This window comes from Canis aureus, chromosome 1 (assembly GCF_053574225.1).
Source record: "Canis aureus isolate CA01 chromosome 1, VMU_Caureus_v.1.0, whole genome shotgun sequence".
NCBI lineage: Eukaryota > Metazoa > Chordata > Mammalia > Carnivora > Canidae > Canis > Canis aureus.
Window position 1 is genome coordinate 57,613,241 of NC_135611.1, and position 23,022 is coordinate 57,636,262.

The 23,022-nt window shown below is 32.4% G+C and overlaps 1 protein-coding gene across 2 annotated transcripts in view; it reads left to right on the top strand.

Moving 5' to 3' along the window:
* The window catches only part of KPNA5 (karyopherin subunit alpha 5), a 42,917-nt gene extending 21,640 nt beyond the window's left edge, over positions 1–21,277 (top strand). For both annotated transcript variants that reach the window (XM_077900680.1, XM_077900689.1), the window contains exons 9-14: positions 7,181–7,344; positions 9,288–9,366; positions 10,925–11,050; positions 11,653–11,780; positions 14,776–14,954; positions 17,811–21,277. In XM_077900680.1, coding sequence (XP_077756806.1) covers positions 7,181–7,344; positions 9,288–9,366; positions 10,925–11,050; positions 11,653–11,780; positions 14,776–14,954; positions 17,811–17,998 — 864 coding nt within the window. In that variant the 3' untranslated portion in view covers positions 17,999–21,277. The remainder of the gene's footprint in view (positions 1–7,180; positions 7,345–9,287; positions 9,367–10,924; positions 11,051–11,652; positions 11,781–14,775; positions 14,955–17,810) is intronic.
* The last annotated feature ends 1,745 nt before the right edge of the window (positions 21,278–23,022 follow it).

Consider the following 23,022-nt stretch of genomic DNA (forward strand, 5'->3'; position numbering starts at 1 on the left):
CCAGGTGCCCCCTAAATTATTATTCTAATTAGAAATTTGGTTTAATATGTATCTTAGAAAAGTTTTGTGTAAGCTATACCACAGTTCCTCAAGGAAACAAGTTATGAAATAATGTAGCAATGGCCTTAATTAGTTAAAAGGATTTTTTATAATTTTCACTTTATTGTAGAAGTATTTCTTTGAGTAGAAATACCATAAGGGATGAGTATTTGAACTGAGTATAATACAAGGAAAAGAATATATGGTACACAAGTACCTAGTAAATGACCTTTTTAAAAAACAAATGCATTATACATAAAAACATCATTTGGCAATGATTATTATAGAATTGAAAAAAATGTTTGTATTTTGAGGAGATAATAAGGATCAATTCAGCTGATGGTGATGAATCCTTCAGCTATTTGTAGGTTTAGATGTGCATATGTAGAATTGGCTTGCTAATTATATATTCATGGTTTGAACATAACAATCAGTAATTTTTAAAATTTACCTTTTAAAAAATGGTATGGGATAACTGTATTTTGATTGAGTTTTTTGCATTGTTTTTCATTTTAAGTTTTTCTGTAAAATACTTTCCTCTTAAGAGTTTGTAGTTTTTTTCCCCTTAGCTTTTGAAATAGTATGCATCTGTATGTGTATATGTTAAGATGATAATTATGCAGTAATGGTTGTAAACGTATAGCTAGTTTAAAATCCTATGTTTCATTTTTTTCCATTTTTCCTGCTTAGTAACAGTATTGGATTCTTTTTTTTAAGTACTGTTTACATTTTGCGATCTTTTTGTGTTCTAATTGTATTACATGGTTTTTAAGAGTTCTTCAGCCATAGACAAGCAGTAAAGATTTAAAAAAATTTTTGTAATAACAGGTATCTAATATAAAGAACTCATTTTTAAAAAGTTTTTCTCAGGGACACATGGGTGGCTCTGTGGTTGAGCGTCTGCCTTCGGCTCAGGGCCGGGTCCCAGAGTCCGGCGATCAAGTCCCACATCGGGCTCCCTGCATGGAACCTGCTTCTCCTTCTGCCTGTGTCTCTTCCCCTCTCTCTCTGTGTCTCTCATGAATAAATGAATAAAATCTTTAAAAAAAAAAAAAAAAAAAAAAGTTTTCTCATAGAGATGCTTTTCCTGAAGAATTTGCTTATTTGAAAGATACTTTCAAAGTTTATGAATTTATAATTTATAAAACTGATAGTCTAAACCACATATTTGAGCTTTCTTTTTATTTTTAAAAAAATTTTAATTTTATTTATTTATTTATTTATGATAGCCACAGAGAGAGAGAGAGAGAGAGGCAGAGACACAGACAGAGGGAGAAGCAGGCTCCATGCACCGGGAGCCCGACGTGGGACTCGATCCCGGGTCCCCAGGATCGCGCCCTGGGCCAAAGGCAGGCGCTAAACCGCTGCGCCACCCAGGGATCCCTTGAGCTTTCTTTTTAAAATGATTGCCTGTATGAAACATCTCATGGAATATTAAGACTTTGAGAAGTTCTATGAATCTTGAGAAGCCATGTGGTTACCTGAATTACAGGCCAATTCACATTTATAATGGTGAATAGATATTATTTAATAGCTGGTAGAGACTGTTGCTTATTTTCTCTTCTGTCCTACCTATACTATACTCTGTTTCCATCCTCACTCTCAATTAATGACTCAGCTTCTTCACTGAGAAAATTGAAGCACTCTGAAGCGAACTTCATAGGTTATTACTGTCACCATCTGTATCGCTATGCATTCCTATCATCGTTGGTTACTTTAACCATGGTTCTTTATAAACTTAATTCATCTGTTTGTACACTTTGTAGATTTCTGTCTTCATCGCTCCGGGTACATCACTTCTTTCCTTCTAATAATTTAAAGATACTGTTATTTCTCTCATGTTAAATCTTTTTTTAGTCCCTGAAAGCCCTATTAGTTTCCCTGTTTACTGCCACCCCATTTCTTTGCTTCTTTTTATAGCAGAATTCCTCATTTGTCTGTTCTCATTGTCTGTTCTCTCTCCTTTCATTCTCATTGCATCCTCCAATCAGAATTTTCCCTCAGTCACTGCACTGAATTTACTTTCACTAAGGTCCTGAGTGTCTTTACATTGTGACATTCAAGGGTTAATGTTTAGACCTTTTCTTAAATGACTTGCTACATACATCACAGTGGTGATTCCTCAGTCTTCATGTTACCTGATCTATTGCCTTCACATGATACACTTGGTCACTTCTTCCTCCTGTGTATTTTTTTTTTTTTTTTTTTTTTAAGATTTTGTTTAGTTACTCAAGAGAGACACAGAGAGAAGCAGAGACTTAGGCAGAGGGAGAAGCAGAATCCCTGTGGGGAGCCTGATGTGGGACTTGATCTCAGAAGCCCAGGATCATGACCTGAACCGAAGGCAGACGCTGTCAACCACTGTAATTTTTTTTTTTCACTTAGTTTTCAAGCCACTACTTTAAGTTTTCCTTCTACCTCAATGATTGCTCCTTTACAGTTTCATATAGTAGTTCCTCCTCTTTTACCTCCTAAAGTTGAGAGTACAAAGTGAATGGTTTTGGCTGTTCCTTATATTTATCTGCATCCGGTTCTTTATTGATATTACCCATTATGTGACTTTAAATGTCATCCACATGCCAGCAACTTCCAAATTTCAGTGTTTGACTCAGATCTTTTTTTCTAACTCCAAACTTAGCATTTTTATTTGGCTATCTAATAGACATCTCAAATTTAACATATTTAAAATACAATTCCTGTTCTTTTGCCCAGAACCTTCTGTGCTAAGTTTTTCAGACCCATTAATAAAATTTTCATCTTCTATTATTTAAATGAAGTACTTTAACATTTTTACCTGCTTTCTCTTTTATCTCATACTCTGCATTCATTCCATCAGTAAATTCTGTTGCCTCTCCTGAAGAACATTCAGGTAGGGGTTCTTGTAGCCAAATTTGATCCTTGCTTGAGGATCAAGATGATAAGGAAAGGAAATAGTTTTAACATTGAATAAAAAGAATCTGTGAGTCTATCCTAATACTAAAAATCGGGAAAGGAAAGCTCTTTTTTACAGAAGAATGCCAATTAATACATGTAGAAGGACTTTGTATTAGAAAAGTCAGCCACCATGCTAATAATTGATTTGGGCAGGGATCATCAGTGAGTTCTAAGACACTTAAGTGAAATATTGCTGGGGAACAGAATATTTATATGGTTGGAAAGTATTGTCCTACAGAGTATTAATTACAAAGTAGGGAGTATGCCTGGGTGGCTCAGCAGTTGAGCGTCTGCCTTTGGCTCAGGGCGTGATCCAGGTTTGGGGATTGAGTCCTGCATCAGGTTCCATGAGGAGCCTGCTTCCGTCTCTGACTATGTCTCTGCCTCTCTCTGTGTGTCTCTCATGAATAAGTAAATAAAATCTTTTAAAAAATAATAATTACAAAGGGCATAGGAGGGAGTTTTGTTTACTGTTGATAATTCTAGTGGACTCTTGTCACCTTAACCAAATGATTAAATTTAACATTGCTAAGAAGGGAAAACTGACATTATGTGCCTTCAGATGTGACATGACTAAAAATAACACATCATGACCTATGTAACACTCTTGCTAGAAATGTTTAACCTGAATCTAATAACGAGGAAACAGGAAGACCAATCAGAATTGAGGAATGGTTTGTGAAATAAATGTCCTAGACTCTAAGAATATCAGCAGTGTGAAAGCACACAAATAGGATGAGGAGCTATTCATGATTAAGACAGTAAAGGCAGACCTATTGGGATGGTTAAAATCTAAAGAACTAATAATACCAAGTGCTGACGAGATAATGGATAGCAACTGAAATTCTCACACATTGCTGATAGAATGTAAAATGGCATACATTTTAGTAAGAAGACAATTTCTTACTATGCTATTTAGCAATATGGTACTTACCAGGAAATAAGAAATAGTATGTCTACAAAAAGACCTGTATATAAATGTTTACAAGAGCTTTATTCATAATCATCAGAAATTGGAAAACAGCCCAAACGTATATCAGCTGGTGTATGGATAAATAATTTCATTCATAAGGTGGAATACAACTCCACAATAAAAAGGAAGAAACTATTGGTGCATGCAACAACATGAGTGAATCTCACAAGCATTAAGCTAAATGAAAGAAGCCACACACAAATGCTGCATCTTGTATGATTTCATTAATATAATATTTTGGAAAAGACAAAACTATAGAAACAAAAAATCAGATCAGTGATTACCTGAAAGGGACAGAGAGGGTAGTTTTAGGGATGATAGAAATATTCTATATCTTGATTGGGTGGTAGCTGTACAACTGAATGTTTTTGCCAAAACTCTCGATAGAACTGTACACTTAACTATTATTTTTACTTTATACTTCAAACTTGATTTTTTTTATGACACTTGTGAGCTATAACAGGTATATGCAACATTTAATTACTGATTAGATCATGGATTGAAATTAAGTTTTAGTTTAAAAGATTTAAATTTGCTTTAGACCTTAGATAATATTATTGTAGCAATGAAAAATTTTTCGATGTTTCGATTTTTCGATAACAGTTATGTTGTGATAGGAGAATGTAAAGAAATACCATTTTTCTTAGGAGATACATGCTAAAGGATTCGGGGGGGGGGAAGTATGATAATATCTGCAGTTGGTTCCCAAATAGGCCAGTAAATGCCATTTTTCTTAGGAGATACATGCTAAAGGATTGAGGGGTGAAGTATGATAATATCTGCAGTGTGTTCCCAAATAGGCCAGTAAATATATTTTTAAAATATATTTTATGTGCATATATACACATACATATGTATGCATATTTCCCATTTTATCTCATTTTCCCATGTATTCAAGAATTGAGATTTAATAAAATTTGTAATTTTTACTGCTTCTACAAGGTAATTCTTAAATGAACTGGCATTCCCCCCTCTCCTGGCAAGTGTGTGGGTGTAAAGAATACAAAGTTCTGTGGTATATTTTGGTACTGCTGCCTTAATATATGCTGACTTTTACCCACCATTGCTTTTGTGGCTTTAAGTGCAAATGTCAACAAAAGACCAATTATGTGTTAGTATAATTATGAAAATGGCTTTTACATTAAAGATTGCTTCTCCCAAAGGTTTCAAGAATCCTGCAGGGGTCCATGGACCACACTTTGAGAACCATCGGCCTACAACTTAATGCTAAATATCTGCTTAATTACATAATTCTTTAATTGCTTGCTTAATTACAATCTTCTTTAATTGCTTGCTTTTAAGCAATTTTTCCATAAGCTCTACTCTGACTACCCTTCATAATAATGTAATCTCTCAATACCCCAGCCATTGACCCACCTCCACATTTTACTCCACATTTTTTTCAACATCTTTTAACATAATACATGGTTTTAAAAATTTATTACTTATTTAAATAAAATATCTTTCTTCCACTGAAATAAACTCCTTAGAGTTAGGAGTCTTTGTCTCTTTTTGTTTCCTTATGTATTCCAAACTTACAGTATAATTCATATTAATAGGGCTTAAGACTCATTGGGTAGATTTTCTGTGATTTTTTCTATGAGAGATTTTATCATTGACACTTAAAAAAATTATTTTCACAATCATTTTATATTCTCAAGAATTTGTTTTTTGCTCTTATCTTTATATGGAATTTTTCTGTATAGGTGTTAGCTTTTTTATGGACCCAGCAAATTATCTACCTGAGGTTTTATAATTTCTTTGAAATTTTTTCTAAAGTACTAGAACCTTTCAAAAGCTGTAACTATTCTTTATTTGTGGCATATCTAGATTTAGTATATAGCTCTTGTCTGAGAATAGACTAAGGGATACTTTAGGTTACTGATAAAACTTTGAGTATAGAATCAGTACTGATCATGGCAATAAAAAGAGCAATCATCTCTGTGCTAGTTACTGTTCTAAGATGCCTCATACATTGTTACTAATTTAAGAGTACTGTTTTTTTTTTTTTTTTTTTAAAGATTATTTATTTGCTCTCATGAGTAAGGGGGAGGATAGGGAGAGGGAGAGAGCAAGATTGGGCAAGCACAAGCAGAGGAAGGGGCCGAAGGAGAAGTAGAGTCCCTGCTGATCAGGGAGCCTAGTGCAGGGCTGGATCCCAGGACTCTGGGATCATGACTGAGCTATAGGCAGACACTTAACCTACTGAGCCACCCAGGTGCCCTTAACAGTGCTATTGTATCCCTGTTTTATAAATGAAGAAATGGGTTTTAGAGATATTAAGTAATTTACCCATGGTCCTACATCTAGTGAATCTAGGTCTGTCTGATTTGAGAAAGGAAGGATCATAGAATTTGTCTAATTATGGCTTTGTTTCATAGAATTGGAAACTGAGTCTCAGGTGAAGTGATAGGTTTATTTCACAACTGATTAGTTGTAATATTAATATGAAAGATTAAAGTCTCTTGCTATGTGTGTGGTTTTTCTTTTTTTTGTAACTGAAGATTCAGGGTTTTCAGTACATTAAAAAGTACAGCTTATTAGTGACTTCAGGTTTCTTATTGTATTTTCTCTACCTTTAGTCCTCAACTGACTATTAGATTTATTTCCAGTAGTGTACATGTAATAAGTAGGTTGAGGTTTATTTCAGTTGGATCATATTTCATGAGCATTGTATTAAACACTTAACTAAAACATTTTTACTTCTGTTAGTTTTGGTATGCCTTTTATGGGTGCATTATGTGTGTGATTTAAATATAGGGGATCTCAAATATGTAATTCAGTACTCTTAAAAACTTAAAATTACCACATATTTAATGTAAGATTAATTGGAGGGGCACCTGTGTGGCTGAGTCAGTTAAGCGTCCCGATTCCTGGTTTCCGCTCAGGTGGTGATCTCAGGGTCCTGAGATCAAGCCCTGCATTGTGCTCCCCACTCAGTGGGGAGTCTGCCTCCCCTCTCTTTCCCCCTCTGTCTCTTCCCCAGCTTATGCACTCTCTTTCTTTAAAATAAATAAGTCTTTTAAAAAAAGATTAATTGGAAATAATCAGTTACATGTTCATATATATGATCATAATTTTAAAACAATAGAATGTTTTAATTTCTCTGTTATTTTTGTAGCATTAAATTTTTGTTTTAAAATGAGGTTCTAAAAAACATAAAATGAAGTTCTAGATTTTCCTCAGGAAACTCGATCTTAGATAAAATAGTTAATATTGGCTCTTTTCTTCTAGGTTTCACCTTGCTTAAATGTCTTGTCACGATTGTTGTTTAGCAGCGACCCAGATGTATTAGCAGATGTGTGCTGGGCCCTTTCTTATCTCTCTGATGGACCCAATGATAAAATTCAAGCAGTCATTGATTCTGGAGTCTGTCGAAGATTGGTGGAACTTTTGATGTAACTATGATTTATGATTAATAATTGTATGATTGTGTATTAAATCTAGCAGTTAGAGTAATTGCCTTATAATAATCTCTCAAGAGGTACTATTTTTAGGAATGATTGAAGAGCTATCAACCCCACTTTTCAGAACAGCTATCATGCTGAAAAGTTGATCTTTTTTAAAGTTGTATCTCATTTTCTAGTTGGAACTACTCATTTTGTGAATGTGTTTCATCAGTTTTAATCTTTTTATAAGTGGTAGGGACTTAATTCAACAGTTAGGTATAGAATGCCTGTTACTTGCTAGAGTGTTGTACAACATATTGTTAATGAAGTATAGAACATGGCATCTGCTCTCACAGAACCAGTAATCCAGTTAATTGTTATAGTAACCAATTTGTAAAAGCCCATGTAGTGAAAACATTTTGTTGTATTTCATTTGTTCTAGTATTTCACTTGCTAGGCTACTATTGCTACCTTTTTAAAAAAGAACATATTTTTTATAAAAGAAGTTAAAAACCTGTAAGAGAATTTGTTTTAAAAAGATTATCATTTTCTTAAAATTTTATTATACCTTTCCTTTTATCAAAAAACCATTAGGTAGGCTCAAACAAGGCAGATGGTATGAAGAAAAGAGCTCTAGTACAAAGACAACATCTGCCTAGGCAGGCAGGTCCAATGGGGGATCAGGGCTCAAGCTTGAGGTTGGCACCCACAGAGCAGAATAGCAAGCAGGCTGGTTGGAGCAACACATGATAGATAACAACCTAGTTGGATCAGAAAATTGGTCATTTATAGGGGGGTTATGATAAAAGAAGCCAGTTTCTTATTCTAAAAGAATGGAGGTACAAATATGGAAAGGAGGAAATACAGAATAATCCCGTGGTATTAGATTAGAATTAGAGATACCAATGTGAACTCACAGCTTTGAACATAAAGAGATAGATGTAGAAATAAGTGTGTATGTGTGTGTGTGTGTCCTCTTAAAGGGTGTGGGAGGTAGTGACACATCTGTACTAAAAAGCCAAATACACCAAATCTTGGTTTTTAAACACTACTCTTCATTAACAGGAACCAAAGTTCTTGGATAAATGGCTGATTCTAGGGCTGGGACTGAGAAAAATTAAGATGAACCCAGAAAGTAGTAAGTGCTCAAAGAATGGAGAAATGTCAAAAGGACACAGACCCACTTGAGGGAACTCCTATGTAAACTTCCAAAATTCAGATGATTTGAGCATTAAAGTAAATTACAATAATATAACAATAGAAATCTGGGAGTCCACACTAAAATAAGTAGGTAGATTAATAGACTGAAAAAAAGCATATAGTTGGAATGATGGTATTATAAAATGTTTATTGGCATCAACATTAATAATAATTCAGACAGTACACATCAAGGGGTGGTGAAAATAGTGGTGCTGGTGCAAGTGGGGTAAGGAATGAGATTTTATATAGTCTAAAAGTATATCCTCTCAAAAATATTAAGTATAAAGGGAAAAACAGTAATATTAAAATAGAGAAATCTGACAGACACCATCATAAGTGACTGGAGTTTGGTTCTACTATTGTGGACAAAACAGGTATCAGATGCTATATAATGTAATGAAGGTGATAGCATTTATGATATCCCAGCTAAACATATAATTTGTGTCTTAATCATGAGGAAGCTTTGGACAAAACCTAATAATTGGCTTATGATTAGCATAAATGTCAAGATCATGAAATAAAGGAAAAATTGGGAATTGTTTTGAATTTAAAAAGACTAGAGACATGACAACTGGGTGTAATACATAATCCTGGATTAGATTCCTTATTACAGAGGTATTACTGGCAAAATTAGTGAAACTTGAGTGGGCTCTCTGGGTAAAGAGTATATAGGAATATTTTGTACTATTTTTGCAAATTTTTTGTAAATTGTAACTCTTATATTGTATGTAAGTTCATATTTTTATTTTTAGGCACAATGATTATAAAGTTGTATCACCTGCATTAAGAGCAGTTGGTAATATTGTGACTGGTGATGATATTCAAACACAGGTGAGTTCAGACTTTAATATAAATTGTTAACATAATAGATTTTAAGAAATTTATCTAGTTTCATACTATTGGTTACATATTAATCAAGACTTGAGCATTACCATAACTATATAGGCATGTATAATGTGTCAGTAAGCATATTCTCGATAAGAAGTGATCAACCTCAAATATCTGTATGTGAAAGCACTATCCTAGATCTATATCAATATAAAGAAGTACAAGATAAGAGGTTGGGTCTCAAGGGATTTATAATAAAATTGATGGGAAAATATGTATTAAAGCAAAACAAATTACCCAGGTTAATGAAAGTTTGCTGAGAGCTGATTGGTCAGTAAACGCTATAGAAGTTTAAAAAAGAGATCACTGTGCTGAGAATGAGAAATCTTTGTAGATTCCATAAAAGAATTGTAATTAAAACTATATTTTAAAGGTGGAGAAGAACTTAAGTAAACTAGAAGAGATTTATGTGAACATAGGTACAGAGGCAGACATGTATGATTTGTATTTAAGAAACATTAAGCCTGACTGGAGAAGGAACTGGTAGGGTTGATTGATAATAGTTTTAATGTGGAGTTGGTTGGAAGGAGGAGCGCTTTTTATAGTAGATTGAAGACCTACTTCAGTGAATTCAGAGAATGGAAGGAAGGATGGCAAGGAAACATTTTCTGGGTTAGTAACCGTGTGTCTTTCTATCTGTGTTTTGGAGGATGGTGAGATACTAGAAAAGATATGATATCAAGATTGACCTTAGGTCTGGGGCAATCTTTCTTGAAGATAGGAACTTAAACTCTGATGTTAAATTTTCATTTGCCACCATAAATTTATTCTAATTTACATATTATTTTTCAGGTTTAATCTTTTCAAGTTCTATTTAGATATATTAGTTAAGTAGTTCATCCTTGGTAATTGATAGTTATTAATTTAAAATAGCTCTTTAAACAAGAATACTCTTCTAAACATAACATTTTCCAGCAGAATTTTGGTGTACTGCTTCATACATTCTTCAGCAAGTAAATTTAATGTAAATCATTGCAGGTATTCCGAAAATAGGAACATAATTATGCCATGGAGAATGTAAAGGGACAAGGCAATACAGATTTCTTTACAAAAGAAAAGTGGAACAGTAAAAAATTTTAATGAAAAGTAATGTACTTATTCTACACATTGAGGTCTTACCAGTTATGGAATTAGGTACTTTCAAACTATTTTTTTTTTCATCGTTTCATTTGGTAAAACTAGAAGTTGGATTCTGACCAGTCACTAAATCTATCTTGAAATTCTTGTATCAATTGAATTCTTAAGTATATTTGTAAACTTGAAGGACACACTTCTGAGTGTCCTGCTTATTTGCATTTTAGTGGTTTGACAGCACTTTACTGCAACAAGTTTTGGCAAGATGGGAGAGTAGAAGATAGCAAGTACCTAAGTTTTACTTTGAAAGGAAGTTCTTTTTTCTTAATTTAGTTTTTCATGAGCGATATTTGTATTTCTAAATTAGTCTATCTTTTTGTAGTTTTTTGCTATGAAACTTTGTTTCCATTTCTGATTTTTGTTTCAGGTAATCTTGAATTGTTCTGCATTACCATGTCTCTTACATTTGTTGAGTAGCCCTAAGGAATCAATAAGAAAAGAAGCCTGCTGGACTGTTTCTAATATCACTGCTGGAAATAGAGCTCAGATTCAGGTAAATATCTTTCAGATCTAAGAAAACAGGAAGATCTCATAAGTCAGTTTGGACAAAAGTTACCATATTATCAGTGATTTTTTTTTTTCTTTTTTTTAGTGTTACTCAAAAAGATTCTTGAAAAGTATTTTACAGAACATGGCCTTTTCTCCTCCAAAATAATAAGATTTATTTATAGTAGTTTGGTAAGGAATCGTGTGATGTGTGTATGTATAAAATTGCCCACAGTGCTAGATACATATGACTAGTCTTAAAAAGAGATTGGTTTTTATTAGTTTTAAGTAAGTTAGGTAATAATATTCCTCTCAAAGCTTTTAAGTGATGATTTTTTAGGGTCTTATTAGGCTACTTGAATCAAAAATTACTTATCCATTTTGATCAAGTTATCTGCCTTGTACTTTTATCATCCTTTTAAGTTTATATTCTATTAATATATTTTCCAATCTTGAAAGTATATGAAAGTTTATTGAAAGATTAGAAGGATTTCCAAAGGTGTTTTCAAAAAACTCTTTTAAAGCCAACGGGTCTTATTATTTCTCTACTTATTAACATTTTTAAAACAGCATTGGCATTGTTTATGCTGTATCATTTTTCCTTCTCAGGCTGTTATAGATGCAAATATTTTTCCTGTTTTGATTGAGATTCTTCAGAAAGCAGAGTTTCGCACCAGAAAAGAAGCAGCTTGGGCTATAACTAATGCAACATCAGGAGGCACTCCAGAACAAATAAGGTGTGATACAGTTTTTTTATTCGATTTCAAATGTGAACAGAACAAAATGAAGTACTACATACTTTTTATTTGTTGATGAAACTAAAACATTATTTCTAAGTCCGTTTAGTATGCATTTTTATTTATTTTTATTTTTTTAAAGATGTTATTTATTTATTCATGAGAGACACAGATAGAGATGCAGAGATACAGACAGAGGGAGAAGCAAGCTCCCTAGAGCCTGATGTGGGACTTGATCCCCAGACCCAGGATCATGCCCTGAGCAGAAGGCAGATGCTCAACCACTGAGCCACCCAGGTGTCCCTTAATGTGCATTTTTAATGTGAAATGAAAGCATTTTGTTACATCAGTTATATTATTCATTCATAATAGGGTTTTTTTCTTTTTTTCAGCAGTAAAGGATAATTAACATCACTTGCCTTGGCAGACTATTTCAGATTAAAAATCTGAAAAAGAACAGTCTGTATTAATTTAAAAAATATACTATAATGGACATTAAATATTTTGTATACCATTAGAGTCACATACATATAACTTTATTATATAGGAATGGCTGGTATGAACATCCACTTACTTAAGTAATTATTAAAAATAAAATTAAAAATAATACTGAAATAGACATTTGTTTGTATAGTGATGTTCTCCTAGTTGGTTGTTAGCCTTACCTGCAGATGGTATCTTTTTTTCTCTATACTAGTTTTCTTTTTTTCTTTTTTCTTTTTTACAGTTGGTTTTTGAATCTAGGTCTTTTGTTATTTGTTTACTTGTTTCTTTTACTGACAACGTAAGTAGTAGGTACAGGGGCTTTGAAGTCAGGCTGCTTTCAAATCCTGTTCCCTGAATAAAAGTTGTGTGACCTTGACAAAGTAATTTTACCTGTCTCATCATCCACAGTTTCGTCACATTTTCAAATGAATTTGGTTAATGGATAATCAGTTATGGTAGTTTCTTAATAATTAAATGGAATTCATATATTGAAAGTGCCTAACATGATGCCTGAACATTAAGTTCTCTACTGAGTTTAGCTGCTATTATCATTATTATTTGTTATCATCATCAACTTTTATGACCAGAGTTGATTCCTAAATTTCTTTTTATCTTGTACTTTTACTCTCTTTTCCCCCATAGCAAGGTTCTACTTTGCACTTATATAAAAGTCTGACTTCCTACAGAATCTTCTTCTATGGATTTGTCTGAAACTCAGGACTTTTTAAGTTTCTGGAAGTGACTGTAGAGGGTATTTTCTAATGAGTGTTTAATTTATGTCATAATTTATAAAACAAGAAGTCAAGCTACTAGCTATTTTACAAATCACTGAGAGGATTTTGAAATATACCTGTTGAGAGATCTTTGTCTTCTTGCCTTCATTTATACTATTATCTTGATGTCTTAGATTTATATTTCTATATATTGATTACATCTTTTCTGCTTTTTATTTTCCACTTTCTTTCCATTACATTTCAATCTCATATTATGAATATAAGGAGTAATAAAACAAGATCTTCCCTTTGTTCTAGTTTGCATTTTTTATAAACTAATATTTATCTGCTTTGTGAACGAAAGTTTCTTTGTTCATCTACAAATAGTTGTATTTTTTCAATTTGTTTTCATTATTATGTCTAGTTCATATATTATTACCTAAATTTATTGGTGTGTGTCAGGTGTCCAAAATGAGATCATTATTTTTTCTAGCCATTTTTGCCATTTCATTAATTCTACATATATGGAAGGAAATCTTGATCTTAGATTAATTTCAGCATGCATACCAATAATATTTGTTGAATGTCTGATATTGCCAGTTGTACTAATTCATTTCAGTTATTGAGTGCCTGGAGAATATCAGATACTTTCATATACTTTTTGTCCTTTAACTCCATACCTCTGTGAGATTTATTCAACAAATATATTGATTAAAGTATATAGCAAGTGAATACTCTAATGAAGGTATATACTTTTTTTTTAAGAAAAGAAGAGTGGAAACTGACTTTTGAACGCTTAACTGTATTTTTACAGCAACCCTCTGAGCTTGGTACTGTTATTACCCCCATTTTTAAGATGGAGAAATTGAGGCACAGAACACTCAAAGTCATACAATTAATAAGGAATGCAATTGGAACTTGCATGCAGTCTGGCTTTAGTACATGTTTTTTTCCTTTAGCCTTAATGGACTTTTTGCCAAGTAAATAAATCAGTTACTTTATTTATGTTATAGAGAATGGAAAAGAAGTGCTAAAAACTATAAAAGAACAGAGTATTAAAAAATGAGTGGAAGGGATGCCTGGGTGGCTCAGCAGTTGAGCATGTGCCTTCGGCTCAAGGCGTGATCCCAGGGTCTTGGAATCAAGTCCCACATCGGGCTCCCTGCAGGGAGCCTGCTTCTCCCTCTGCCTGTGTCTCTGTGCCTCTCTGTGTCTCATGAATAAATAAATAAAATCTTAAAAAAAATGAGTGGAGTAACTTTTGTGAGCATTGTTTATTAAAATTACTCACAACATAGACTGTTTTGCTCCTAGAAGCCTACTGTATGCTTCTAAAAACAGGAGATATTTTAGAGCATCAGCTATGATTGTTTTTGTGGGAAATTTGACTTCGATGTCACTTCTCCCTATTTCTCCCTCCTCCCATATGACCCCAATGTGTGTGCATAGGCTCACATTTTAAAAAAGAAAGCACCTTGAAGCCACTATTCATAGTATTCATATGCTGTGCAAAAACAGGCCCAAGTACCAGTTTGCTTGCATGTGTATTTTTGTAATATTTGTAATATTACTTATTGCTAATTGTGGTAAATGAGAATAGGAGAGTAAAAAGTTTTCTTGTTCTTATGTAAGTGCAAATTAAATGTTTTAATGTTTGAGTTTGTATAAGAATATTTTTCTTAATTGTTTATATAACATCACTGAAGAATATTTGCTATAAATAACATTTAAGTCTTTCTAATTGTGTTTTTTTTTTTTCTCTCTCTCTCTCTGCTTTTTTTTCAATTACTCTGAAGGTATTTGGTAGCTTTAGGTTGCATTAAACCACTTTGTGACCTGTTGACTGTTATGGACTCTAAAATAGTCCAAGTGGCTTTAAATGGACTTGAAAATATTTTACGTCTTGGAGAACAAGAATCTAAGCAGAATGGGATAGGTATTAATCCATACTGTGCTCTCATTGAAGAAGCATATGGTAAGCAGTGAGTTCAAAATGTATCATATAAGTAAGTCTTTTTGTTTTTAATTGACATATAGCATTACAAGTTGGTCTCAGGTGTACAACATAATGATTCAGTGTTTGTATATATTGTGAAAGGATCAGGATCACCATCATAGTCCCCGTCCAGTACATTCTATCCCCATGACTTATTTATAACTAGAAGTTTGTACCTTTTGACCTCCTTCACACATTTTGCCAACTTCCCCCACTGGCAACCACGAGTCTGTTCTCTGTATCTATGAATTTGGTATTTTTTTTGTTTTTGGATTTCACATATAGGTGATATTATATAGTATTTGCCTTTCTCTGTGTGGCTTATTTTATTTAGTGTAATGCCCTCAAGGTCCATCCATGTTGTCACAAATGGCAATATTTCATTCTTTTTTATGGCTGAATAATATTTTATTATATTCATATATACTAGTTTTTTAAATCCATTCATCTGTCAGTAAACACTTATGGTTGCTTACATACCTTAAATGCCACTGTAAATAGTGCTGCAATGAACATGGGGATGCAGATGTCTTTTCTAGTTAGTATTTTTGTTTTCTCTGGATAAATATCCAGAAATGGAATTTCTAATTTACATGGTAGTTCTGGTTTTTTTGAGTAGTTTAATTTTTTGAAGAACTTCTATACTGTCTACCACAGTGGCTTTACCAATTTATATTCCTACCAACAATGCACCAGGGTCCCCTGTGCTCCACATCTACACTTCTTATTTCTAGTCTTTTTGATAATAGTCATCCTAACAGCGGTGAGGTGATTATTTCATTGTGGTTTTGATTTAAATTTCCCTAATGATTACTGATTTGAACACCTTCTCAGGTACCTGTTGGATATCTGTCTTCTTTGGGAAAATGTCTACAGATCCTCTACCCATTTTTTAACCAGATTGCTTGTTTTTGGTATAGAGTTGTATGAGTTCTTTTATATATTTTGGGTATAAACACCTTAAGATATATGATTTGCAAATATTGTCTCCTTTTCTGTAAATTGCCTGTTCATTTTGTTGATGGGTTCCTTTGCTGTGCAGAAGCTTTTTACTTTGATGTAATCCTACTTGTTTATTTTTACTTTTGTTGTCTTTTGGTGTCAAATTCAAATTTCAAGACCAGTGTCAAATAGTTTATCACCAATGTTTTCTTGTACTTTTGTGGTTTCAGATCTTAAGTTCAGGTAATCCATTCAGGGCATGTTTTTGTGTACAGTATAAGATAGTGGCCCAGTTTCTCTTTTGTATGTGGCTGTCCAGTTTTCCCAGCACCATTTATTGAAGACACTGCCCTTTACCTATTGTATGTTACATTCTTTGCTCCTTTGTAGTAAATTGATTTTACTAGATTGCAAAGCTAGAATTCTCAAAACTTACTGGCAGTAAATTGATTTTACTATATTACAAAGCTAGTTTTACTGGTTTTGCCAGTAAGTTTTGAGAATTCTAGCTTTGTAATATAGTTTGAAATCAGAGAGTATGATGCCTCCAGCATTGTTTTTTTCTTAAGATTGCTTTTGGCTATTTGGGGTTTTATGTGGTTCAATATAAATTTTAGGATTGTTTGTTCTGTTTCTGTGAAAAATGCCATTCGTTTTTTGATAAGGATTATATTGGATCTAAAGATTGCTTCGGGTAGTTCAGACATTTTAGCAATATTAATTCTTCCATTCCATGAGCACAGAGTATCTTTCCATTTATTTGTATCATCTTCCAATTTTAGTATATGTGCTGCCGAAGCGAGCACTATTTGTATCATCTTCAATTCCTTCCTTTTTATAGTTTTCAGTGTGCAAGTGTTTCACCTCCTTTGTTAAATTTATTCCTAGGTATTTTATTCTTTTTGATGCACTTGTAAATGGGATTATTTTTAATCTCTCTTTCTGATAGTTATTGGTGTATAGAAATGCAATAGATTTTTGTACTAATTTTGTATCCTCCTTTACTGAATTGACTGATTGGTTTTAAGTTTTTTGGTGGAGTCTTTAGGATTTTCTATATGTAATACCATGTCATCTGCAAATGGTGATACTTCTTTTTTAAACTAGATGCCTTTTATTTCTTTTTACAGCCTAATTGCTCTGGCTAGAACTTCCAGTACTATTCTGCTATAATACAATTGAAGAGGTTTATCTGTAATTAAATGAAAAATATTTTCAGCATCACCCAGACTTAGTGTAGATTTTTCTTCTTGTAAGCAATAAAATAGAGTGAGTGCTCTAAATTCTGCTTATCTTATAAAAATAGTTTCACTTATAGTTTGTACTTTTGGTATATTATACAGTAGCTTCATTGGATTTGTAAATAGTACTCTATTCCATACTGATCTCCTCTGGCTCATTCTCTGAGAGAATGTGTGTGTTTTTTGCTCACTTTTTAGTTTCTTCATTTTGTTTTGATGCTTTCCCTTTTTGTGGTTTTTATAAAGAGCAAAATCAATCTGGAAAGGACCTGTGGAGTACAGAATCTGAAATTGTCATTCTCTAAACTTTTTTAGAGAAACCAAACTTATTTGGGCAAAATCACATAGCAAGGTGGAGTCTTTGATCTTTTTATTCCCAAGCCTGTGTTAACTCCCTCATACCTCACTGCCTTATGTTCTCATTCTTGAAATTTAAAACATAAGTGGTATTGTCTATCAGCATATGCAGAGATTTGATAAAAATAACAACCCCCATTGCTGATGGACTGACAGATCCTATTGGTTCAGTATTTTGGTTCAAATATTTGATGAAACTTGGATAACAATTTTCTTTGTATATATATATGTGTGTGTGTGTGTGTGTGTGTGTGTATATATACATATATATAAATATATATGTTTTGTATAACAGGTCTGGATAAAATCGAATTTTTGCAAAGCCATGAAAATCAGGAAATTTACCAAAAGGCTTTTGATTTGATTGAACATTACTTTGGTGTAGAGGAAGATGACCCAAGCATTGTACCTCAGGTGGATGAAAGTCAACAGCAGTTTGTTTTTCAGCAGCAGGAAGCACCAATGGAAGGGTTTCAACTTTAACTTGTTGGGGAAAAATTAATGGCTACAAAGGGTAATTTCAGATATCACTTCTTTGTTACAATGTCAGTAGGAATGTTTGATGTGTTTTTACTTAGAACAGAAAAACAAGTTGATGCACTTTTAAAAAGCAAAACAAAATTTCCATTCAGATGCAATTTTCATTATAGTTTTGTTTTTATTTTAGTGTACCTATATTTGTGTTTTTATTGTTTTATCTATTTTTTGTAACTATTTCGTGAGCAATTAAATACATATGAAATTATTTAATAACTTAAGCTTGAAAAGGAGAACTTTGGTAAAGTATTACATATAATGGTTCTGAATTTTTTCTAGCATCTTGGAAACTGCACATTAGCAGTACAGCTGATAATTGCATTTTGGCAGTAAGTCTGACATGCCCAATCTACTAAATCTACCTCTATCTTGAAGCAAAAACAAAAAGCTTCAGAAGCATGAAATAGTGTAAAAGCTAAATTAGAATGTGAAAATATCTATTACCTTAAATTATAAATCACTGTGCTGTAGGTTATACTTTGCAAAAAAAAAAAAATTACAACAGGAAAAACCTGTAGGATTTATTTATAAAACATAGAAGTATTGTACTGATAATCAATTAAAATGTGGCAATTGTGAAGAGAAAAGCTGTTCTTCATGTTGAACACATTAAAATGATTACACATTTAAATATTTGTGTTTTTAACATGTAAATGCTATTATATTAGTATATTTTGTATTTTGACCAAATATGCTACCATTTTTGAAATAGTGTTTTATTATTTTTTCACTCTTCATTTTAAAAAGCATCATGATAGAGATGCCATCATGAATCTAAAGTAGTGCTGCATAGCAAAAATAATACTGTAATTCTTTCTCTGATTTTTTTCAGAGCAGTAATTGAAAAGTTTCACTTTTTGTGTAATGATAAACTTAGGTACTTGAATGGCAAAATTATCCTGAAGAAATCACCTTGTTGTGTGTTAAATTTTAATAAATGACTTAATGCTTAGAGACTAAAGGATGACACTAATGAAAATTGTTAAGGATTCTTTGATATAGTTGAAATCTGTATTAGGGACTTTTTTTTCATTTTTCATAATAATCGGAGGGCCATACTGCTGCTTGTTGTAAATCAGTGTATTAAATTACATTTGTATCAGATTGGTCAAGATAATGTATGTGTTTTATGTATTAACAGCAAAAACCTCTTCAAACCATGAAGCTTTTTAAAAAAGTTTCAATAGAAAAAGTATATATATTTATTTATAGATGCATATGTATATGGTGTCTGTGTGTTATTCTCACAGTGCTGTACTTGGTAGAGCTTTCCAAGCAGATATGGTACTGTTGAAACTCAGTCTTTTCATTTATAGTTAAATGCAGGCTATTTACACTTCCAATTATATACCTGAAATACTTATTTAAAAATTAGTATACAATTGTTTTAAGATGGGAGGTAAAGCATTTTTGATATGATTCATAGTCTATTCTGTAAAGAAAGATTTCATTTATGATAGCATTTATAATGTTTCTGCTGGAAATCAGAGGCATGTTACGAGAAGAAAATGTATATAGGAGTACTTTTAAATTGTATGACACTTTGTAAATTATGTATCATGAAACTAGCTTTTGGCAAGACACTTAAAACCTACAGCTCTAAAATACAGGTTTAAATGGTGTCCATAATGCTGACTGTATCTGCCAAACCTCTTTTATATATTGTTAAGTAGAGGATTGTATCTGTGCCCTATTTATTGTAGTGGAAGTTACAAAGTTTAGTATAAAAAGCTTTTTTTGTGGTATGTATATTTAAAAGAACAGGGTAGTTCTGTCCAAGATTACCAAATTGATGGTGAATTTATGAGATAAACATTTTTTTGTGGTACAGATGGTTCCAAGTATCAGGTAACAGGGTATTCCACTCTTTCTAATCAATTGAACTTGATAATGCAGCATAAACTAATTCATAAACTAACCAGCTGTGCCTGCTTTTATTTTGAGGACCCTGTAGTCACATAACTATCTAAGCTAAGTCTTTGAAACAAATAGTTCTTATAGAAGGAAAAATAATATATATATGTCTATACACCCACACACATAAAAAATGATTTTTGAGGGGACAATTTTTAAATTTTGCCAGTAAAACAAATCTTGTATCTCTAAATACAGAATATGGCCATGTTTTAAGCATCTAAATATAAAATTATATTTAATTTCTTAGATCTGTTATTTGGGTAATTAATTTAATTAGATTTGAATTCAGGAGGGAGTATCTAATAGTTGAGACCAGCTATTGACATGCTGATGACTTAATTGAATCAAGAGTAGCAAATACTTTGTTATTAAAAATTTTTTACATATGACTACTCTTTTCAAATAAAATATTTAAAAAGCTCCAAAATGTTATTTCATTAATCTTCATTCACCCTTACGGAAAAAAAAAAATTCTTTTTTAAACTTGCTCTCCTAATGAGATATTTAAATTGAATAGAAACTGTGCCAAAAAAAAAATTTTAAACATATTGTAAAAAGGGGAAATGCATGCAACATTAATGTAAAAATCAAGAAAACACTTGAAAGAACCTTTTACATTTATTTAAATTCATTGTTTTATTTTGTCTAAATTTTAATTTGTACTAGTTAATCTATGCAATCATGCTTACTTGTTTTGTATTTGCAAGTACTTGACTCAGTAGCCTGGTGTTTTTAACAAGTTTTATTTTTAAAGGTGTTTCTAGAACTTAAATTTTTAGTGTCATTTTTTTCACTTAACTGGTTGCACCAGAACAAGAAAGCAAAACAAAAACAAAAACAAAAAAACAACAAAATCTGCTGGCACAAAAATAACATCATTTGGTACCTGTAAAACTTTTTTTGCAAGGTAAAGGTTGATTTATTGAATAAAGGACTAAAAGAAGCATTACCTTTGCCTCATATTTTTTCTGAAAAGGAACATTATGGAAAAGGTAACTCTAATACAAGGTCTTAGTGAGCTGTTCTGAATTCAGCTATCTACTGGCTGCTTTGTGAAACTGTGAAATCAAAGTAATTGTTAACCTTTACTTATTTTAGTTCATAGCATTACTGTTTTATGAAATGTGACATATTAGGAGCCAATATGCTAGGGCTCTACAAGGATAATGTGTCTTCAAATTCTGAATTGGGGAGTGGGATGAGGGGAGGATATTCTTGCCTAACTAAACCAACAATTGAGCAGTATGCAATATTATGAAATGTTACAGCACTATATTAAAAATAATAAAATACTATTTTACAATTGCATTTATATAAATGTGTCAGTTTCATTTGTTCTCACTTAGGATGGTGTATTCCTGATGGAACAAAAACAGATGCTCTCATTGACTATAATTCCCTCCACTTTCTAAAACCAGATTGTTGTTTGTAGCATATCTGATAAAGCCGTATGTTGCTTTTATTTAAAAACTTGTATGTTGTGCTATACAACAAATTTATCTTTGTATTTCAAGCTTTGGCAGTTAGCAGACATTCACATGTTTTGAGATTACTTTTTCCTTTTCTCTCTTTTTTTTTTTTTTTTAAAGATTTTATTTATTTATTCATGAGAGACAGAGAGAGAGGCAGAGACACAGGCAGAGGGAGAAGCAGGCTCCATGCAGGGAGCCTGATGTGGGACTCGATCCCCGGTCCCCAGGATCACGCCCTGGGCTGAAGGCGGCGCTAAACCACCGAGCCACCAGGGCTGCCCTCCTTTTCTGCTATTTTAATGCAATACAGTGCACTACTTAAGGGGTAAAGTTTTAAACGTGATAAATAGAAATCAGAGAGAATATCCAATTTAACTTACTAATGAACTATGGGACACAGGGTACACACTGTAGCCAAGCCTAAGCCTCCTAGCCTAGTATTTTTGTTTTTTTCTGCTGCTACTATATTTTTTGCTTTGCCTGGCTTTGTTTCCTTCAGTATTTGAAACTAAGTTTAATCACAGAATAGTGAAAGTGATTGGATCAATTATTTTTGGTACCTTACTCTCAGTAAGGCAGTCTGCAATTTTAGTGACAAATGAGTTCCTGAAAATGTATGAAAATAAAATTAGAGGTCAAACAATAGACTTAAATATGCAGTGGCATTCCCTCCCCAGAAATTACTAAGTGTACATCCTTTAATGTGTTTTTGCTCAATTTTATATATGTTCTTTAATTTCCTTTCCTTTGGTATTTGAAGAGGACTAAATTCGGTAAACACACGATTCCCCCTTTTAGCATATCAATTTTTACATTTGTTTCAGTAGTTTGTCTTAGGATATATATATACATCATATCATTATTCATAGCACTTTTAACATTTCAATTTTCCATTCTGTTATTAAATAAAACCTTCAAATAATTGCACTGGCTATAAAGCAACACCAGAACTAGAATGTTGATTGGGAGCAGCCCCACCAAATAAACAATTTGGAATGCTCAGTAGTTCATGCACAAGCATTTTAATATGGAGACAGTAGGCAGTTTAGGGATTTTAATTTGTAATGCTGAAAAGTGCTTCTTATTTAAAAATTAAATGTCTTAAACTTGTAGACTACTCATGAGGGATCTCTCCTGTTCTTTTGCAGTTATGGTTAACATGTTTTTAAAAGCTAAAATAGCATGACAAAATTTAATATACTCTTTAGAGTTTCAGTATGACTCACTATTTCCTAAGCATTCCATCTTTTAAATTGTTTTATTATAAAATATACACAAAGAGAATAACGTGTAAGAAGTTTGAATAACAAAATGAACACCTACATATACACCACCCAGTTTAAAAAATTATTCTTTGCAACCATTATTCTGGATTGTGTTAATAATTCCTATGTTTTTCCTCATTGTTTTTTCTCATGTTTATGTATCCCTAAAATAGTATCACTTCCCTGTTTTCGAAATACATAAAATGGAATATTTCACTTCACATATTCTATGATTTTTTAGCTCAATGTTAACTTTTTTTTTGAGATGCATTCATATTGATGTATATATCTGCTTCATTTTCTTTGCTGTATATAC